The sequence below is a fragment of the Podarcis melisellensis genome (assembly GCF_964234715.1).
Source record: "Podarcis melisellensis genome assembly, chromosome: 4".
In the NCBI taxonomy this organism is placed as follows: Eukaryota; Metazoa; Chordata; class Lepidosauria; order Squamata; family Lacertidae; genus Podarcis; species Podarcis melisellensis.
Genome location: NC_138531.1, coordinates 30761780 through 30780204, shown reverse-complemented (window position 1 = coordinate 30780204; position 18425 = coordinate 30761780). Strand labels below are relative to the sequence as shown.

The 18425-nt window shown below is 44.1% G+C and overlaps 2 protein-coding genes across 6 annotated transcripts in view; one reads left to right on the top strand and one right to left on the bottom strand.

Annotated features, from left to right (window-relative positions):
• Positions 1-11506, bottom strand: part of RFX8 (regulatory factor X8) — a 33269-nt gene extending 21763 nt beyond the window's left edge. The window contains exon 1 of one of the 5 annotated variants that reach the window (XM_081907402.1): positions 11380-11506. Coding sequence is in view for 3 of the 5 variants with exons in the window: in XM_081907400.1 (XP_081763526.1) it covers positions 1720-1775 (56 nt within the window). In the remaining 2 variants the exon portion in view is untranslated. Of the gene's footprint in view, positions 1-1719; positions 1851-11379 lie in introns of those variants that run through there. The other 4 variants (XM_081907401.1, XM_081907400.1, XM_081907403.1 and 1 more) reach the window with 4 other exon arrangements.
• LOC309367838 (acetylserotonin O-methyltransferase-like) lies at positions 5594-15794 on the top strand. Its single transcript, XM_081907471.1, has 8 exons — positions 5594-5818; positions 7675-7849; positions 8777-8906; positions 9413-9481; positions 11406-11524; positions 12512-12652; positions 13933-14055; positions 15549-15794. The coding sequence occupies exons 1-8, from the start codon at positions 5747-5749 to the stop codon at positions 15755-15757; spliced, it is 1038 nt and encodes a 345-aa protein (XP_081763597.1). The 5' UTR covers positions 5594-5746; the 3' UTR covers positions 15758-15794.
• Positions 15795-18425: the final 2631 nt, after the last annotated feature.

Sequence of the window (18425 nt, the reverse complement as noted above, 5' to 3'; positions counted from 1 at the left end):
GGGGGGGGGGGACAAGGGCTTTTCTTCCCACCCCCAGCATTTTAAAAAACCCTGGGACAGCGAAGGACTTCTCCGCTGTCCCGGGGCGATTTAAAAGCCCCCAAGAAGGCAGGCAGGGTGGACAAAGACTTTTGCCCCCCGCCAGCCTTCAGAAGAGGTCCTGGACCTCTTCTGAAGGCCGGAGGGGGGGGAAAGACTTTGCTCCCCACCGCCAGCATTTAAAAGAGGTCCCCGGAGATTTCCCTATGGGCTTTCTTCTTGCGAAGCAAGCCCATAGGGAAATTCGTCTTGCGAAGCAACTCGCAAACGGAAAACCCTTTCGTCTTGCAGGTTTTCCGTCTTGCGAGGCATTCGTCTTGCGGGACACCACTGTATTCGGGGCTAATCCAGAATGGTTCTCTCTTCTTATGCTTCTTACCCAGTAATCTGCACACAATTCAGACTAACCATACTTGATACCAAAAACAGAAAAACCCTATTTAATAAATAAACGATTACTGTATATATATATATATATATAGCCCACCTTTTCCCCCTCATGGAACTTGTGGCATCTCCCATTCAGACACTGACCAGACCAAAACCTACTTTGGTTTAACAAGCTGGTTTCCTCAGACATCACACTTTTGCTCTCAGCTTATGCCCAATCAAAGGTATTACACAATAGCATGGGTGTCATTAAAAACAGGTTTGAAGGATGCCATTTGAGGGCTAACTATTCAACAACCAAAACAAACAGCACAATTATTTCCAACTTCCGGAGCTGGTGGGAACACTGAACCACATGGCAAATTGTGTTAGGTGTTTTTGTTTTTTGTTTTAAATGCAGCGAAATGCCCCTTCAGGAAACACTGTGACAAAATCCGTGTTTGCAAATGTATTGTGAAGGAAGGGTCACAAGCTCATTGGCAGAGCAAAGCATCTCAAGGTTGGGATGGGAGAGAGACTTTTGCCCAGGACTTTAGAGAGATGCTACCCCTCATGAAAGCATGCAGATTCTGAGCTGCACAATACAATGGTCTAGAGGCAGCTGTAATACTGCACTGCGCAGAGTCTCTTGAAACTTATTTTTTGGGTGGGGTGGGGCAGGGCCAGATTTAGGTTTGATGAGGCCCTAAGCTACTGAAGGTAATATGGCCCTTTACATGTCCAGCTGTCCTCTCTCAACATTGTTGTTTTTTGTGTTGAATATATGCTAAATGGTAATTTATGCATGCAACCAGTCCATGCAGAATGTAGGCCCCCTATATATAGAAATGTGCAAAGCAGAGATATTTTAGGCAAAGCGGGGGGGGGGCATTACTTACATCATAGGAGCCTATACAACACAAAACACTGTTGCTGTATGTAGGTTTTATTTTATTTAACTTATATTTTGGAAATGTACATGCAGTTGTGTTTTTTCCCCCTTTAAGTTTTTTTTTGAGCCCCCAAGAAAGTGGGGCCCTAAACTGTAGCTTGTTTAGCTTATACGTAAATCCGGCAATGGGCGAGGAACAAACTTATTCACCAATTTCCTCCTCCTGACTCGTCATTTATCAGGTCGCTCGCTTTCTGTCCGCCCACCCCAGAGCCAAGCAGCTCGGCTTTCCCTTCAGCTGCTGCAATGAGAAGCAGGCAGCACTCGCAGCTCGCGGGGCTAAAAAGCAGCAGCACTGCTGATGAAGAGACGCCTCCACCTCCAGGAAATGAGGTCGTGGTGGTGCTGAGGACACCTACCACTGAGTAATGGGCTGGTATATGTTACTACAGCCGCCGGGGAAATGCTCGGCCATCCCGCTGCGCACAGGCGTCCCGAGCCGCTCCGCGCGCGCCGCTGCTTCCTCCGCTGTTTATTTTAGAAGCCGGGCTCTAGACGTAGCGCCCGTTCGCGCCCGCCTTTGGAAAGCCGCGCCGCTCGCTGATTGGACGGCAGCCGCGCGTTGCAACCTTCCATCGATCGCTGCGCCGGCTGATTGGGCCGCTCGAGCAAACCGCGCTGGGGGGGGGGGCGCCGCTTCTCGCGTCTGTTGCCACAACATTCACCCGAAGCAGAAGCTGCGTTCGCTCCCACCCGCTGTGCGGCTCATAAATAAAGCAGCCGACGTTTGGGGGGTAGTAAATTGCACTGAGCTCAATGGGACTGATTTCTGAGTGGGCTTGTATAAGGTTGGGTTGTGGGCCCTGTCCCTGGAGAAAATATTATTGTGAGTTGGACGGGGTTATTCTAGAATGAGTATCTTCTTATCCCCGGAATTGTGGAGCCAACTAATAGAGGCAAAGGTGCCAACTTGAATAAACTTGTTGGTTGATCCAATGCATATGTAAAAGTAAAGGTAAAGGGACCCCTGACCATTAGGTCCAGTCGTGGCTGACTCTGGGGTTGCGGCGCTCATCTCGCTTTATTGGCTGAGGGAGCCGGCATACACCTTCCGGGTCACGTGGCCAGCATGACTAAGCCACTTCTGGCAAACCAAAGCAGCACACGGAAATGCCGTTTACCTTCCCGCCGGAGCGGTACCTATTTATCTACTTGCACTTTGACGTGCTTTCAAACTGTTAGGTTGGCAGGAGCAGGAATGAGCAACGGGAGCTCACCCCGTTACGGGGATTTGAACCGCTGACCTTCTGATCGGTAAGTCCTAGGCTCTCTAGTTTGACCCACAGCGTTTCTCAGAACTAAATCCTACTGGGTATAAATAACAGCCTGATCCCATGGTATACTGCTTTTTGTCTAAAAGAAATGTTTATGGGTACTCTCATTTTGACTCAAGAAAACCACCATTTTATAGTTCAAATCGGGAAAAAGAAATACAGTAAATGGACAAAAGTACAAAGATTCACGAAATGTTTAGGGGTATGTGTACCCCCAGAAAAAAGCACTGGGTATACTAATGCATCTAGCCTGCAATCCAGTATTAGCACTTACCTGGGAGTGAGCTGGGTTGAATTCCTTGGGGCTTACTTCTAAACGTATATGTATAGGATTGGGTGGTTATGTGCATAGGGCCAGGTTACATGCCTCTCAGCACACTTAACTTGAGAAGAAGGTGCATTTTGTTATTTCAGTTATGGAAATACACTATGGGAATTAAGGAATCATACTAGGGACGCGGGTGGTGTTGTGGGTTAAACCACAGAGCCTAGGGCTTGCTAATCAGAAGGTCAGCAGTTTGAATCCCCGCGACGGGGTGAGCTCCCGTTGCTCGGTCCCAGCTCCTGCCAACCTAGCCATTCGAAAGCATGTCAAAGTGCAAGTAGATAAATAGGTACCGCTCTGGCAGGAAGGTAAACGGTGTTTCCGTGCGCTGCTCTGGTTCGCCAGAAGCGGCTTAGTCATGCTGGCCACATGACCTGGAAGCTGTCTGCAGACAAACGTCGGCTCCCTCGGCCTATAGAGCGAGATGAGCGCCGCAACCCCAGAGTCGTCCGCAACTGGACCTAACGGTCAGGGTTACCTTTACCTTTACTAGGCTCTGCAGGGGACTGGGCTACTGCTTTCAGGCAGGATCACCAATTGCCATTGTAATTTGCTTTCCACCTTGGGAGGCATACAGTTCAATTGCATTCCAAGTATATATGTTGGCGTTTTGGAGAAGAATTTTCTGAACAGGGATTGAAGAATACAACATATGGCTATGTGCTGATTGCTGAAGTGCCATGGCAACCCACTGCTGTGCTATACATACCTAATAAAAGATAAAATAAAAGTTCTGGATTTTCTCTTACTTTTGCATAAATGCGATCTATAATTACAATGTCTACATGGGTGTAGCCAAGGGGCGGGCAGCTCCCCCCCCCCAGTCAAGTAAAACAATAGAAATACTTAACTAACTGACTACTCACTTTGGTTCTCCCCCCCCCCCCAAACAAAAGTCCTGCCCCACCAACAAAAATCCTGGCTATGCCCATGAATGTCTAGGTAACAGGACAGGCTTCATTCCTCTTCCAACTGTATCACTAATGGCAATCCACTTTCCATATTAAGCCTAGCTCACATAGGATTTTTTCACCAGGGGGGGTTTCTGAAGTCTCCATGGCAAGGATAATGTGCAGGACCAGACAAGACATTTCAATGCCTGAAGCAGCAAATGGTGTGTCTCCTTTCACCCCAGTTAAGGTGCATGCTACCCAAATTATTTTGTCATCAGAAGCTGAAGACTTCCTCTCCTTAGCAGTTAAAACCACTATGAATAATAATTAAATTTGCTAACTGCTTCTCCTTTCAATGTTGTCAAAATGGGCTTGCAAATGGTAGGGCCGGCTCCCACAATGGAGTACTGTACACACACAGAGAGCCGTCATAATGAGAGGGTCTTTTGCTTATTGCAAAACAATGGATTGTTTGGGGGTGGAGGGGGGTTTAAGAGCAAGCAATAAATCAGCTTGCAAAAAGGATTTAAAACAAAGGAAAACCCCTTGCTGTCAAATTATCAAAAGGAAAGCAGAAAGGAAGGCCACTTTGTCTCACGTGAAGATGAAGAGTTTAGATATTTAGTTGAACTTTGCTCTGTGTAGAGGCTATAAGCCTTGCTCTCCGTGATGTATGTAGGCTTTGCCAATTCTTCCTTGGAGCCCCAACACAGGTAAAATGGGATAGTGATAGCAAAGCAGCAAAGTGGTAGTAGGAAAAGTGCAGTGGGAAGAAATTAAAGGGCACAGGAAAAGTAGTCCCTTGCTAGCATATTGCATGCAGGAAGCCTTTGCTAACTTGGTGCACTCTGGGTATTTTGGACTCTAACTCCCATCAGCCCCAGTCATTGCAGCAATGGTGACTGGAGCTAATGGGAGTTGTAGTCTCTAAGTAGGTGAAGGCTGACTTACCTGTTGCAGACCAAAGTTTATGGGAGGTTATTAGTTGAGCTGTTTCATTTAGCTTGCATATGTTACAATATGGATGCACCAAAATATACAGTGGTACCTCGGGTTAAGTACTTAATTTGTTCCAGAGGTCTGTTCTTAACCTGAAACTGTTCTTAACCTGAAGCACCACTTTAGCTAAGGGGGCCTGCTGCTGCCGTTGCGCCGCCGCCACACAATTTCTGTTCTCATCCTGAAGCAAAGTTCTTAACCTGAGGTAATATTTCTGGGTTAGTGGAGTCTGTAACCTGAAGTGTATGTAACCCGAGGTACCACTGTACTACTTTTTAAATATATTAGTTTTGATACTGTTAAGAGTGGTGATTTTTATTGTGTTCCCCCTTCTCCCTGCCCCTGGAAATCATCCATGTACTTATAAATGTTTGCTGCTCTGTGGAAGTGTTATGTATCTAACAACAACAACAGGATTTTTTTTTTATCATGCCAATATCTTAAGCTTCACAGAGGCATCGTTCTGTGGGAAGCATAATGTTTTTATACTACCTGGAGGCTGGTGCAAGCATATATTGCAGCAAGGGCATATGTTGTCAATATCTGGGTGTAGCAAAATGTACTGTTTGTATTTTACATTTCTGTTGTGCTATTCTTTTTTTGTAAACCACCCTGGGATCATGAATCAAGGGTGGTATAAAAATACCTAAATAAAGAAACAAGTTCAGTTCCACAGAAAATAACTTTGGGTATTTATGATCTAGTTGTCGCAATTAATTCATCCAAGGAAGCTTATCAAGTATCCACAGAGTCTGTTTTGATTCCAGCTAAGGCTCTCTTGATATGTTCAGTGAATACAGCGCAGCAATATTGCAAGCATTGGTGTGGCACTGAGACGAGTGGTCTAAACAGCAGAGGAAGACTTCCGTGTGTCTGACAAGAGTACTGAAAACCGATGGATTCTACAGAAGATATTGAATGTATTAAGCCCCTGCTTCAATACAAGTACGGATGCCTAATCTCAAAGGTATGATTTGTGGGTAATGTCTATGAATAATGAAACTCTCAAGGGTTTTCTACATATGAATGGTGGTGCAGTTAAAATTCCTGTCTTTTCTGAACATATTTGCTTCCCCTTTTGGAACTTGGCCTAGTTTTGATGTTTCTCTTTGGTAACATAAAGTGAAGGCACTTCCAGACTCTTACTAATTTGGGGTGGGATTCACGTAAAATACCAGCAAATGCAGGTTACACAATTACAGCTGATTCATTGGGAGGTTTTGCACAACAATCCTGCTCCCCCCAAAGGATGGATTTTTTGCAATAAGTAAAGTCATAGGAAAATGTGATAGGAAAGGGTGAGATAACATTTTCTTTGACATAGTGCTATCTAATCTCTCTGAAAACAATAGGAATGAATGTTCAATTAACACATCACCTGGAAGCACCCTGAAAAAACGTTAATGTGGGTACAACATGTTCATTATAGCAAAATTTAATACATTTTTTTAAAGGTTTCATTAAATGTGCATTCCAACTAGGTCATACTAACTGAGGGCATGTTTAAAAAGACTGTTTTTCCATGGGCATAGTTATGTTGGGGGGGGCAGGCTTTATGTTGGGGGGGCAGAACCTCAGTTAAGTATTTTTAAAATTTTATGTTACTCGATTTAGGGAAGGGGCAACTGCCTGGTCAACTCCATTCCACATTTCAATATTTTAATTTCTGCAATGCCATTTAATCACAGTTTAAAGGACGCAATGCTAACAATCTGCTTCCAATATATGAAGCACTGAAGCAATCAAGATCTGTTTTCCTGCTCTTATTGCATGATTTGTACACGGCAAATAGAAATAGGGAAGAAATACCAGATTCTCCATTTATTCTGTTGGAACGCGTGAGACTTGGATAGGCTAGACAAAACACATTGCAGCCGATGACTATCACAAATGCCTAGCTTCACGCAAACATCTTGCGCCACTCTGAATAAAAAATACAAGGCACTCGTCTGTTTTCTCGTTACTTTTGCCCTAGAGAACTTCGTACAGAATGGCTTTACGTTTTCAGTGTCAAAACTAGGCCAGATTCCAAAATGGGAAGCAAACATGTTCAGAACAGACAGGTAAATTTTAATTGCACAATGTCAATAGTCAGGTCTCAGGCTTTTGTGTTCAGGCATAAACTAACACGGCAATCCCCTATTGCCAGAAGTTCCCACACTGTGATCTGCAGACCACAAGCAGCCTGTGAGCTTCATTCAGGTGATCTGCAATTACTACATTCATTTTTTAAAAGTTCTTTGGTTCCACTTTTCCTTGTACATTCAAGGTAACTAACAACAGATGTAATACAATGCAGTAGAAAACAGTAAGCTCTATATTTTGACTCTGTGTGCTCCAAATGAGGTTGCCCAACTGTGCATGTGCAGTGCAGACTGAAACATATACATCACTGCTTAACTGTGTATTTCGGTTTTAAACCGGACGCAAGCTGGCTTGAAAGGAAATGCATCAAACAGTGTTTCTCAAAAAGCTACAAGATACAGATGGATTGTGGTTCATGTCATGTGTACAGTACTTGACTTTAAACACCAGAGGTGGAAGCGTGCTGGAGCCAGCGTAAATGGTAATGTGTACACAGCCTTTGTGTCTCAAAAACATCTTCTCTCAACATCCTTTCTTCCTTCATAATTGTGTATCAGGGATGGGGAGCCCATGATCCTCTAGATATTGGACTACATACAGACTGTGGCTGATGGGGAACACAACAGCTTCCAGAGGTCCATGGGTTAACCACCACTATGTAGATGCCCACAGGTTCTCTATCCTTGCTGTAGATGACCTGGATTCACTTTTGTAAGCCCCACCCCCATTTATTTCCAGATTATGTTTACTGCTGCTGAGTTGGGAGTATTTGACCTGCTTTTGGAATCAGGCAAACTCCTGCCTTCAACAACTATTGCTGAACGTCTGGGCACCAGCATCATTGGGATGGAGAGGCTGTTGGATACCTGTGTGGCCTTAAAGCTCCTGCGAGTGGAGAGGACGGGCAGCCAAGGTAACCACATTGGAAGGAAGAAGCAACTCAAGTTGTTTCAAAATTCTGACTCACGTGTAGCTGAAGATGACTGTTTTCAGCCATCTTATCTGCTAAAGTGTGCAATGGTGCCTTCAGGACAGATGCCCAAATGGAGCAGGTCTACCATAACTGGAAGCAGATGAAGTCATGAACATTGCCATCTAAATAAGGGAGACACCTAAGAACCTAGAGGCGCAGGAAGCTAACACTGGTCTATCTAGCTCAGTATTGTCTCCACTCTGACTGGGAGTAGCTCTTCAGGGTTTCAGATGGGGTCTTTCCCAGGAGGGCTCGTGAAAGGGGTGCACATGCCAGCAGGGGCCCCCAGACTTTTTTAAAAAGGACAACCGGACGTTTCTGAAGAAAGTTAGAGCACAAAATGCAGAGGTAGCTCTAATGCTTCAGCACTTGGCAGGCAGCACCATTGCTGAGGATGCTTGATTACTTAATCACTGTTATTATCAGAGGCAGGAATGTTGAGCACCCCCACCTGGGACTCTCCTAGAGTAGCAGTAGCAGAAGCCAGAGGAGGATGTAGGAACAGGAGGATGTTTGTTAAAGCTCTGCCTGGAAGCACCTTGAAACACAAAGCACTCTCTGGCTAAAATCTAAGTTGAATTGTCTTAAATAATAAGCTTTTGAGCTCACCCATTAGGAAATGAAATGGAAAGGAATGTCATCACAATTATAGCTAATGAACTTGATTCTTTGCTCATTTCTGAAGAATTACTAGTTTGTGTAGGAAAGGGATGTTCACTTGGCTTCATCTTACTACTTTCAGGGCTTTAGATAATTTATTTGTGAGTTGTTGCTTCAGACATTTTGTTCACACAGTTGCAGTTAGGGAGAAAAACTTGCCTTCTACAAAGGTGTGAAAACATTGATTTCTTTGTTCCCTTCTATCAGCTCTTTATGGAAGCACAGATTTTTCCAATCTCTACCTTGCTGAATCGAGCCCAAAGTCTCAGTATCATCATATGATGTTCTTCTCTGAAATCACATTTCCGAATTTGAAGTACTTGACAGATGCAGTGAGGTAAGAGGGTGGGTGTGGGTGTCTAGCTCTGTATACTCATGTAGAAAATGGCTCTGTGCAATGAAATGCTGAGCTGTCTTTGGAAGATGATTGCCATGAGGGAAGTCAAGATGCCAACTGTTGAAAGTGATAAAGCTAAGACTGTGTAGACATTTTTAGCTTAGAATGCATCTAAGTTGTTCTTTTTCTCAATTCAGATAAAAGCTGGTTTGGGAAAGAACCCTGTGATTTTTACAGCTACAGTTTAAAAGTGTTACTCAGACTCTGGTCTCTGGCTGTTTCTGGACTCCAACTCCCATCTTTCCTTGCTAGCAAGACCAGTGGTCCAGGATGATGGGAACTATAGTCCCAAAACAACTGGCAACCCAAGTCTGGGAAACACTGGTTTAAAACAATACATGTAATGTATTCTGTTTTCAGGTGGTGGTGGTGGGGAACATCTGGAATTTTCTTTGGTCATCATGCTACCTAATTTTCACTCAATTACAACAAATGTTCTGTTTCAGGCAAGGAAAAAGCCCGGTTGGGAAAATATATGGCGATCCATCTGACAACTTATTTGATGTCCTTTTTAGGTAAAAGCAGGGGTTTTTTTTAGAGGCGGGAGTTCTTACCTTTGAGGGAATGGGTGTTTGCGTGGACAGGCGGCCCCCAACCCGAGGCAGCCCCCAAGCGGAATAATGACTCAAGACAACGTGCTATGGGATTAAAACTGGTCACAACTTTATTAAGTTTCAGATGTAGGGAGACCTTGGCTCAGGCACTCAGCCGGGGATCTGGGAGACATCAGGGTTATCCAGAATGTGTGGGGATTGGGCTGGCTCTGGAGAACATATGTTCAAGCAGAGAGCCAGCCCCCCGTTTCGCTGCCGTTGGAGGGGAGAGCAATGACAACCTCTCGGCATATGGCTAATGCCTCTCCTCAACGGGGAACCCTGGTATCACCGCCGCAAGGGGGGTGTGGGTCACTGGTTCATGCCTCCCCTCCATTTAGGAAGATAGACTAAAGGATTCCGCCCAAGGCCTGAAACCGCCAAAGTTGTGACGTTTTGCTACGGAAAAGGCAAAACCTGCCAGTGCAGGAAAATTCTTTTCTGGCCCGGACGTAGCAGCGCCTGCGTACCCTTGGAGAAGAGGTTAACCTGCAAAAGAAGACTTAACTGAGGGAGGGCAGGGTGGGAGAAGCTCTGAAGCCAACTGACGCTTCGCAGGTAGGATTCACCTTCTGTTGTGTGGGCAGAGTGGTCCCTCCCCTTACCTGGCCGATCCCCTGGCAACGCCTCCCCAGGCGGGATTGGACGATTGGCTGAGGTAGGCGGAGACCTCCAGGTATCCAGCCTGGGGAGGATGAAGTCAGCCTGAACTACTAGGAGTCGCACTGGGATCTGGGGGGCTGCGCATGACCACGCAAAAGGTGGCCATTTGATGTGGGGAATGGTCATTCTTGTCAGACTGAACAATTGTGCAGTTGTAGGAAACATCTCTGGGAATGTGCATACAATCCAGACATTTGAAAGGGTACCGGACGTCCCCCATTGCCCCCCTTTCTAGCATTTTTAGTATTTCTCCAGCAATGCTGGGAACAATGTTTTCAGTGGCCTTTGCCTGGGATTTGCACATCCTGGGCCAATTCTGGTTGGATTTCAATCACAACTGGTTAGAGCACTTCAGTCACCCAGACACCATGGGACCGGATGCCATGGGGCTCTTGCAGATGACCTATTTATTGAGCACTTCGGTTGTTAGGAGCATTCCTGTTTGTCTGGTTGTGGGGAGATTACCGTATTTTTTGCTCTATAAGACTCACTTTTCCCCTCCTAAAAAGTAAGGAGAAATATGTGTGCGTCTTATGGAGCAAATGCAGGCTGCGCAGCTATCCCAGAAGCCAGAACAGCGAGAGGGATCGCTGCTTTCATTGTGTAGCGATCCCTCTTGCTGTTCTGGGTTCTGAGATTCAGAATATTTTTTTTCTTGTTTTCCTCCTCCAAAAACTAGGTGCGTGTTATAGAGCGAAAAATACAGTATTTGACAATGAACATTCTTCCTGCATCCTTCCTGATTTTCTTGCAGGCTGTTCATACATCCTTCCAGATAATCAGGTTATTCCTTCCACACATTTCAGTTTATTTCCCCATCATTTTCCAAACTGCAAAAAAAAACAACAAAAAAAAAACAAACCAGTTTCTTTTTTAAAGTGGGTCTGTTGCACTGGAGCGTTTTATTTCATTTTAATTCCGTAAAACTGAATTTCCCAGTATGCTCTTCAGTCCCTCCTGTAAAACAATGACAGTCTAGAGGTGGCAATAAGTCATATATAGCTTCAGGCCAAGAATTTCCTGAAATCATTCCTTCCACCACAGCAGTTGACAGAGCAACTGGGGCTTTGTGGTGTTTGCCCAGAGTGTGATTGTGTGATTGAGAGTCAAGCCCTAAATTACAAATCAGGCTGCATGTGAGTATTGTTTCCACTTACCTGCCAAAGTCATTTTGAATCTACAGGTCAGAGGTCGAGATGAAAAGGTTCTCTCACAGCATGAATTCCAATTGGCATCTGTGGGGCAGAGATGTGATGGCTGCCTTCAATCTTTCTCACTTCCCACTCATTTGCGATTTGGGAGGTGAGTTCCAGACAGGAGCAAGCTGAAAAGGCCTCATCTGTCTTTCTTTTTCTGCCTGTCAACGTCATGTGGGTGTCTCGTGTGTGCCCTATTCTGGTATAGTTAACCATTAACAGCAAAAAGATTCAAAACAAGACCACAAAAATTCCAAAGATGGGTGATAACAAGAAGAAACATATTGTTTCTGCTCTCCTGTTGAAAACATCCTTCAGTGGTATTACTCTATTTGCCTCCCAGCTGTTTTCCTCTATTCGTTTTCATATGTCAGGACATGTTGAGTAATTTTTTTGGTCAAGTTCATCCTCTTGTCCTGCAGCGTTCTTCTCCTTGACTATCTGTTTTGAATCTGTTCATTCTTACCTAGTATTTCGCAAACTTGGGTCCCCAGCTGTTTTTGGATTACAGCTCCCATCATCCCTAGCTAGAAAGACCAGTGGTCAGGGATGATGGGAATTGTAGTCCAAAAACAGCTGGAGACCAAAGTTTGGGAAACACTGGCTCTGTCTCCTCCCCAAACTTGACATTGAGGGTTATCCTTGCTAATCATTTCTGCCTATCCTTATTCTACCTGCAGTCTTTCCCCCCGCCCTCCTTGCACACAATGAATTGTGGTTGCTTTCCAATGGCAATATCCTAATCTTGTAGTTTAATTTTGAAATATTCTATTCTATGCTATGCTACTCCAAGATATTGTGTTACGGTGGGGGGGGGAAGGATATGGATGCCATAAATAAATAATAAAATATTGCTCCACTGTATTGTGTTTACATATTTTGATCTGCTTATATCCTGAATAATCTGTGGCACAAATTCAATCCTGTCAAATCCCTGAAGCTACTCAGGTGGTGACGTGTGTCTCTGCCCATGAAACGGTTGGAGAGGCACTTACCTGAGGTGATGTCCTGAAATTTTGCACAGGAGTGTTTGAAAGAAGCTTTGAGATGCACAGAGGTTTTCATTTTTGTTTTTCCTTGTTCTCCCTTGAAGGAAGTGGCTGCGGCTTGGCTAAAGAATGCATTGCATTGTATCCAAACTCTACGGTGACCATTTTCGACTTACCCAACGTGGTGGAAATGGCAAAGAAGCATTTCGTATCCCCAGAAGAACACCGGATTACTTTCCATGAGGGTAACTGTGGTTTGTTCTGATGTGTCATTACCAGGAATACCATGTCCTAGGGGCTGAGCCCTCCCCTCCCCATATTTTTGGGGAGGGGGCCGGGATTCTTCCATGTTCAAAGGAGGAGGAGGAGGAGGAAGGAAAGAAGAAAAAGAGTTTGATTTGATATCCCGCTTTATCACTACCTGAAGGAATCTCAAAGCGGCTAACATTCTCCTTTCCCTTCCTCCCCCACAACAAACACTCTGTGGGGTGCGTGGGGCTGAGAGACTTCAGAGAAGTGTGACTAGCCTAAGGTCACCCAGCAGCTGCATGTGGAAGAGCGGAGATGCGAACCCGGTTCCCCAGATTACGAGTCTACCGCTCTTAACCACTACACCACACTGGCTCAGGTAGAGGAGGAGGTGGAGGCAGAGGAGGCTAAGCACTGCACAACTTCAGTGACTAATTCCTTCTCCTCCTCTGCCTGTTGCGGAGAGGAAGGAACAGAGAACCAGTCGTGGTGGTAGGAAGAGGAGGAGGACCCCCCCCCCCCAGACATTGAAGCTGTACTGCCACCATGTTTGGCTCCTTCCGGCTCCTCCCAATGTCTTGACATCACACGTGCAATGTTGGGACATTGCCCCTCCATTCTCGCTCGCATAGGTGCCAACTCCCTGGGACCTTGGGTGCCCAAGCACCCACAAAATTACCCATGAAGGGGCTGGGCACCCACAAATTTTAGTGCCAGGGCCATGCACACTGCATGGCACCCACAGTCACAGGGCCAATCTGGCACTCCTGTTCCCTCAGAAGTTGGCGCCTCAGATCATTAGATCATCTTGGAAAGGAAAGGAGGTATGGGTAGACATAAAACATCCCATACCTTATTATTCACCTACTAGAGAGTAAAATGGATTCAGAACAAAATCCAAGTGTGGTTGTGCTTTGAGCGGTGAATTCTGCTTATTCCTTTGTGTTAGATAATAGTCATATCCATGCCTTACATTTAAATCTCTCTTTACCACTCTAACAGTCAAAGAGTCCTGGGAGTTTAGTTTGTTCAGGCTGCTGACCTTACATAACTACAGTTCCCAGCACTCTTAGCAAACTGTAGTGTCCAGAACTCTTTGAGGGGAAGAATGTCCTTTGAACGTGCCTTGAAGTTATGGTGTATAAAAAGCCTTAGAAATCAAGAATGACATATTCTGCTGGCACCAGCTTTATAATCAGGGTATTTTTGAAGGGTAGAGCTCAACTATTTAATTGAACCCCTTGCTTTAATTTACCATCTACCCATTTTATTACAGGGGATTTTTTTAAAGACCCAATTCCGGAAGCTGACCTCTATATTTTGGCTAGGATCCTGCATGACTGGGATGATGAGAAGTGTGTGCAGCTGCTATCCAGACTCCACAAGGCCTGCAAGCCTGGTACGTGTGTTTTTAGGCAGGACTGGCCAAAACTGGAGCTGTGGTGGGCAATAAGTGCATACCCTCCAACATTTCTCTGATGAAAATTGGGACGTCCCATTCCATAACGATAATTTTACTATTTATACCCCATACATCTTACTGGGTTGCCCAAGCCACTCTGAGCAGCTTTGAATATATATAATAACATAATAAAACATTAAACATAAAACCCCTTCTCTATACAGGATTGCCTTCCGATGGCTATGGGGTTGGATAACTCTATACCCGCCAACATTTCTCCAATGAAAATAGGGACGTCCTAAGGAAAAGTGGGACATTCTGGGATCAAATCAGAAACCAGGACAGCTTCTCTAAATCAGGGGCGTCCCTAGAAAATAGGGACACTTGGAGGGTCTGTAAGTGAGCCAGAGTTCACTGTATGCATTGCCTACAGAAAGGTTTTAAAACAAGTCTTGAATTGGGTCAAGATTGAGGTTTCATTTGTAGGTGCTTTGAGTGTCCTGGATGAACAGAAAAAGTGGGACTGAAATGTTTTCAAAAATATAGAGAGAGTTTGGCCCAAAGTTGGGAAACATGTATGTGCACAGTCATGGCTTGGGCCTTGGAACAGATAGCCCCGTTCAAGTCCTAGTTATTCTGAGCAGTCCAGAGACCAGAGGTCTCAATCATTAACTCATCTGTTGACACATTGGCACCTACAGTGAGATCTCAATGCTTCTGATTATTTTCTGGTGCTTGACGCTCCATCCCGCTACTAGTCTGCCACTATAGTCCATTGGCTCCTCCTGTCCAGGATAAGAAAATACCAGTAAGATCTGGGACTTGTAGTTGTTGTTGATGATGATTTTATTATTTATACCCCGCCCATCTGGCTAGGTTTCCCCAGCCACTCTGGAGAGAGTGTATATATGACGGGGAGGCATCATGTCTCCCTCTGTAGCTCAGACTACAAATCTTAGCATTTGCTGCATAAGTGCATTCTTTCTCTTATAAAAGAGCACCTCCATCACAATCTGACTAGAATGTCACTTCTGTATCAGGGAATTAAGTTTGTGCTGTTAAGGTTCCGTTGTTGTCGGTTTTTCTCACGGCAACAAGGTTCCTGTTTCATTTGTGCCACCCCTGCCCATGTGTGTTCCTAAGCTAGGAACTCAAGGTGAATAGTTGTAGCAACTTGCATTATCAAAATTCAGTGACTATAGAAAATGCTGCACCTATGCTGAGCACATTTCAGGCAGGCTACTGGAGCGAAAGTGGTGGGGAAAAGGACATTCTATGAATTATAATTCACAGCCTGCTTTGGTTGCCACATAGATCTTCCATTTTTATACAGTAGGGCCACTCAAGGTTAAACTGCTTTTCGTTTGACTTGAGCTTCTGATCCCAGGATGCTTGGAAAGTTGAAGCCGAGCTCTTTGAACATGCTGTCTCAAAAGAAGTAATGGTCTATCTTTCGTTTCCCTAACTTAATGAAATATACTTTGAAACAGGTGGTGGAGTGTTAGTGGTGGAAGTAGTTCTCAACGAGGACAGAAGTGGGCCATTGGAAGCACACCTCCAATCCATGATGATGTTGCTTCATACCGAAGGAAAAGAGCGAACCCCTTCAGAGTACAATGCGCTCTTCAGTGCTGCTGGCTTCAAGGAGGTTCAGCTAAAGAAATGCCAACTCTATGATGCCATTTTAGGAAGAAAATAATGTTTCCCCTGCATCATTCTTGTGCATTGTCCAGAGAATGCTAGAACAATAAAACTGGTTGTTATATCATCTATTTATCTTTCGGCTGTAGACACCCGTTTATTTCAAAACACCAAAACATGACACTTTTTATTTCATAAACTCCAAGGTCCCTTGCAGCAGAGTTTGAATATCAAGATACAGTGGTACCTCAGGTTAAGTACTTAATTCGTTCCGGAGGTCTGTACTTAACCTGAAACTGTTCTTAACCTGAAGCACTACTTTAGCTAAAGGGGCCTCCTGCTGCTGCTGCGCCGCTGGAGCCAATTTCTGTTCTTATCCTGAAGCAAAGTTCTTAACCTGAAGCACTAATTCTGGGTTAGCGGAGTGTGTAACCTGAAGCGTATGTAACCTGAAGCATATGTAACCCGAGGTACCACTGTACTCTTTTGAAGTGTGGTTGAAGTGCTTGATTCCAGAATGTTTGCATATCTTTCCATTTTGTCTGTTCAGGGACAAAAAGATTCGCCATAGTAAATGACAGGTAACACCATTCAGATGGCAGCTTGGGAAAAAATATGGAATAAAGATATAAAGTTCACTGCTTGTTATACATTAAAGGAAAGCTTCATGAAGATGTTTTATAGATGGTACATGACCCCTCAGCAAATTCGCAAAAATGTGCAACACAAATTCAAATATATCCTGGAGGTTCAAACAAGCTGAGGGAACAATGTACCACATGTGGTGGGGCTGTAAAAAAAGTAAAAACTTTTTAGATACCATCTATGAGGAGCTTTAAAAAATGTTCAAACAAACATTTGCAAAAAAAACCCAGATAGCTTTCCTCCTAGGCATTTTGTCAACAGACATCCCAAGTGATAAGAAGAGGGCATTTTTACAATAGCTGCGAGAATGTTGATTGCCAAAAATTGGAAGGGAAAGAAAATTCAAACGAAGGAGGAATGGCAGATAAAACTATCTGAGTACTTGGAACTTGCAAAGATTATTATTATTATTTTTTACCAACCACCAAAACACAAACAGTGAAACCCCCCAGACGGTTGATACATTGGGTATACATATTCAATAATATACATATTCAATAATATTCAATAATAACATATTCAAATCAACCATATGTACACTTCTATATACCTTAACACGCCTCCTTCCACAAGGTTTATTTAAGTTTTAACATTTTAATTGCCCCAAATTGTTCAAATCTACCCAAATAATTCAATATCATCTCAAACCAATCCTCCTCTTTCTCTCTCTTTTTAAAAAGATTTTTATTGATACAACAAGAAAAAAGAAAAAAAACCACAAGTACCAAATTACACACAAGAATAACCATAGACACATAATTTTCTTAGCAAACAATAAAACATATATTGGTCTTAAGACTAAAGACCCGACCTCCCGTCTATTCCATATTTCAATTTCATATTACTTATTGCCAATACACACTTTTATCATAATTAAACTTATTCTTAATAAATCTAATTTCTTATATCTTCCAATCCTCTTTCTCACTGACCTTAAGCCCTTTCATTCTATGTGTCTTCACAGTTAACAGTATTCCAAAATTATAATATTATTCAGTTTTTTCCTCCATTGGTTCACCCCTAGCTCTTCTGCATTTTTCCAATTACCGTATTTTTCGCTCTATAACACGCACCCGACCATAACACGCACATAGTTTTTAGAGGAGGGAAATCCGTAGGCATGCCACCCGTAGGCATTTCCTCCATAACACGCACAGACATTTCCCCTTACTTTCTAGGAGGAAAAAAGTGAGTGTTATGGTGCAAAAAATACGGTACTTGCTATAACCTGTCTGGCTGCAACTACCATTCCTCTTTTGTTTTTAACTCGGTACTACTCAGAGTAATAGTAAAGGTAAAGGTACCCCTGCCCGTACGGGCCAGTCGTGTCCGACTCTAGGGTTGCGTGCTCATCTCGCTCTAGAGGCTGTTAGCCGGCACCGTCCGAAGACACTTCCGGGTCACGTGGCCAGCGTGACGAAGCTACATCTGGCGAGCCAGCACCAGCGCAGCACACGGAAACGCCGTTTACCTTCCTGCTATAAAGCGGTACCTATTTATCTACTTGCACTTAAGAGTGCTTTCGAACTGCTAAGTGGGCAGGAGCTGGGACTGAACGATGTGAGCTCACCCTGCCGCGGGGATTCGAACCGCCGACCATACGATTGGCAAGTCCTAGGCACTGAGGTTTTACCCACAGTGCCACCCGCGTCCACTCAGGGTAATAACCATTAATTTAGATATTTCCACATTCCTTCCCACAATTACCGATATTTCTATACCAATCTGTTTCCAAAATTCATTAACTAACAGACATTACCACCACATATGACTGTAATTTCCCATCACTCCACATTTCCTCCAGCAATTCTTACTTCCAGATTTTGTAATATGATATAACCTTACCAGTGTATAATACCATTTTTGTACCAGCTTCAACCCCTGTTCCTGGATTATCCTAGAGGTCGCAACAAAGGGTAGTTGCCGAAAGATTCTTTCCCAATCTTCATATAAAATCTGTTCCTGAGTATCTAACTTCCAATATTATTTCAAACTTTCATTTGGTGATTTCCCCTTATACAATTTTGAGACTCTCTTGGCCCTATCTGTCCTATATCCTTTCACTAATTCTTTTAAGGGTG

Coding starts and splice junctions, on each gene's coding strand:
- LOC309367838 (XM_081907471.1), top strand. CDS start 5,747: ATGGATTCTACAGAAGATATTGAATGTATTAAGCCCCTGCTTCAATAC. Junction 5,819..7,674: donor ACGGATGCCTAATCTCAAAG/GTATGATTTGTG, acceptor ATTTATTTCCAG/ATTATGTTTACTGCTGCTGA. Junction 8,907..9,412: donor TACTTGACAGATGCAGTGAG/GTAAGAGGGTGG, acceptor GTTCTGTTTCAG/GCAAGGAAAAAGCCCGGTTG.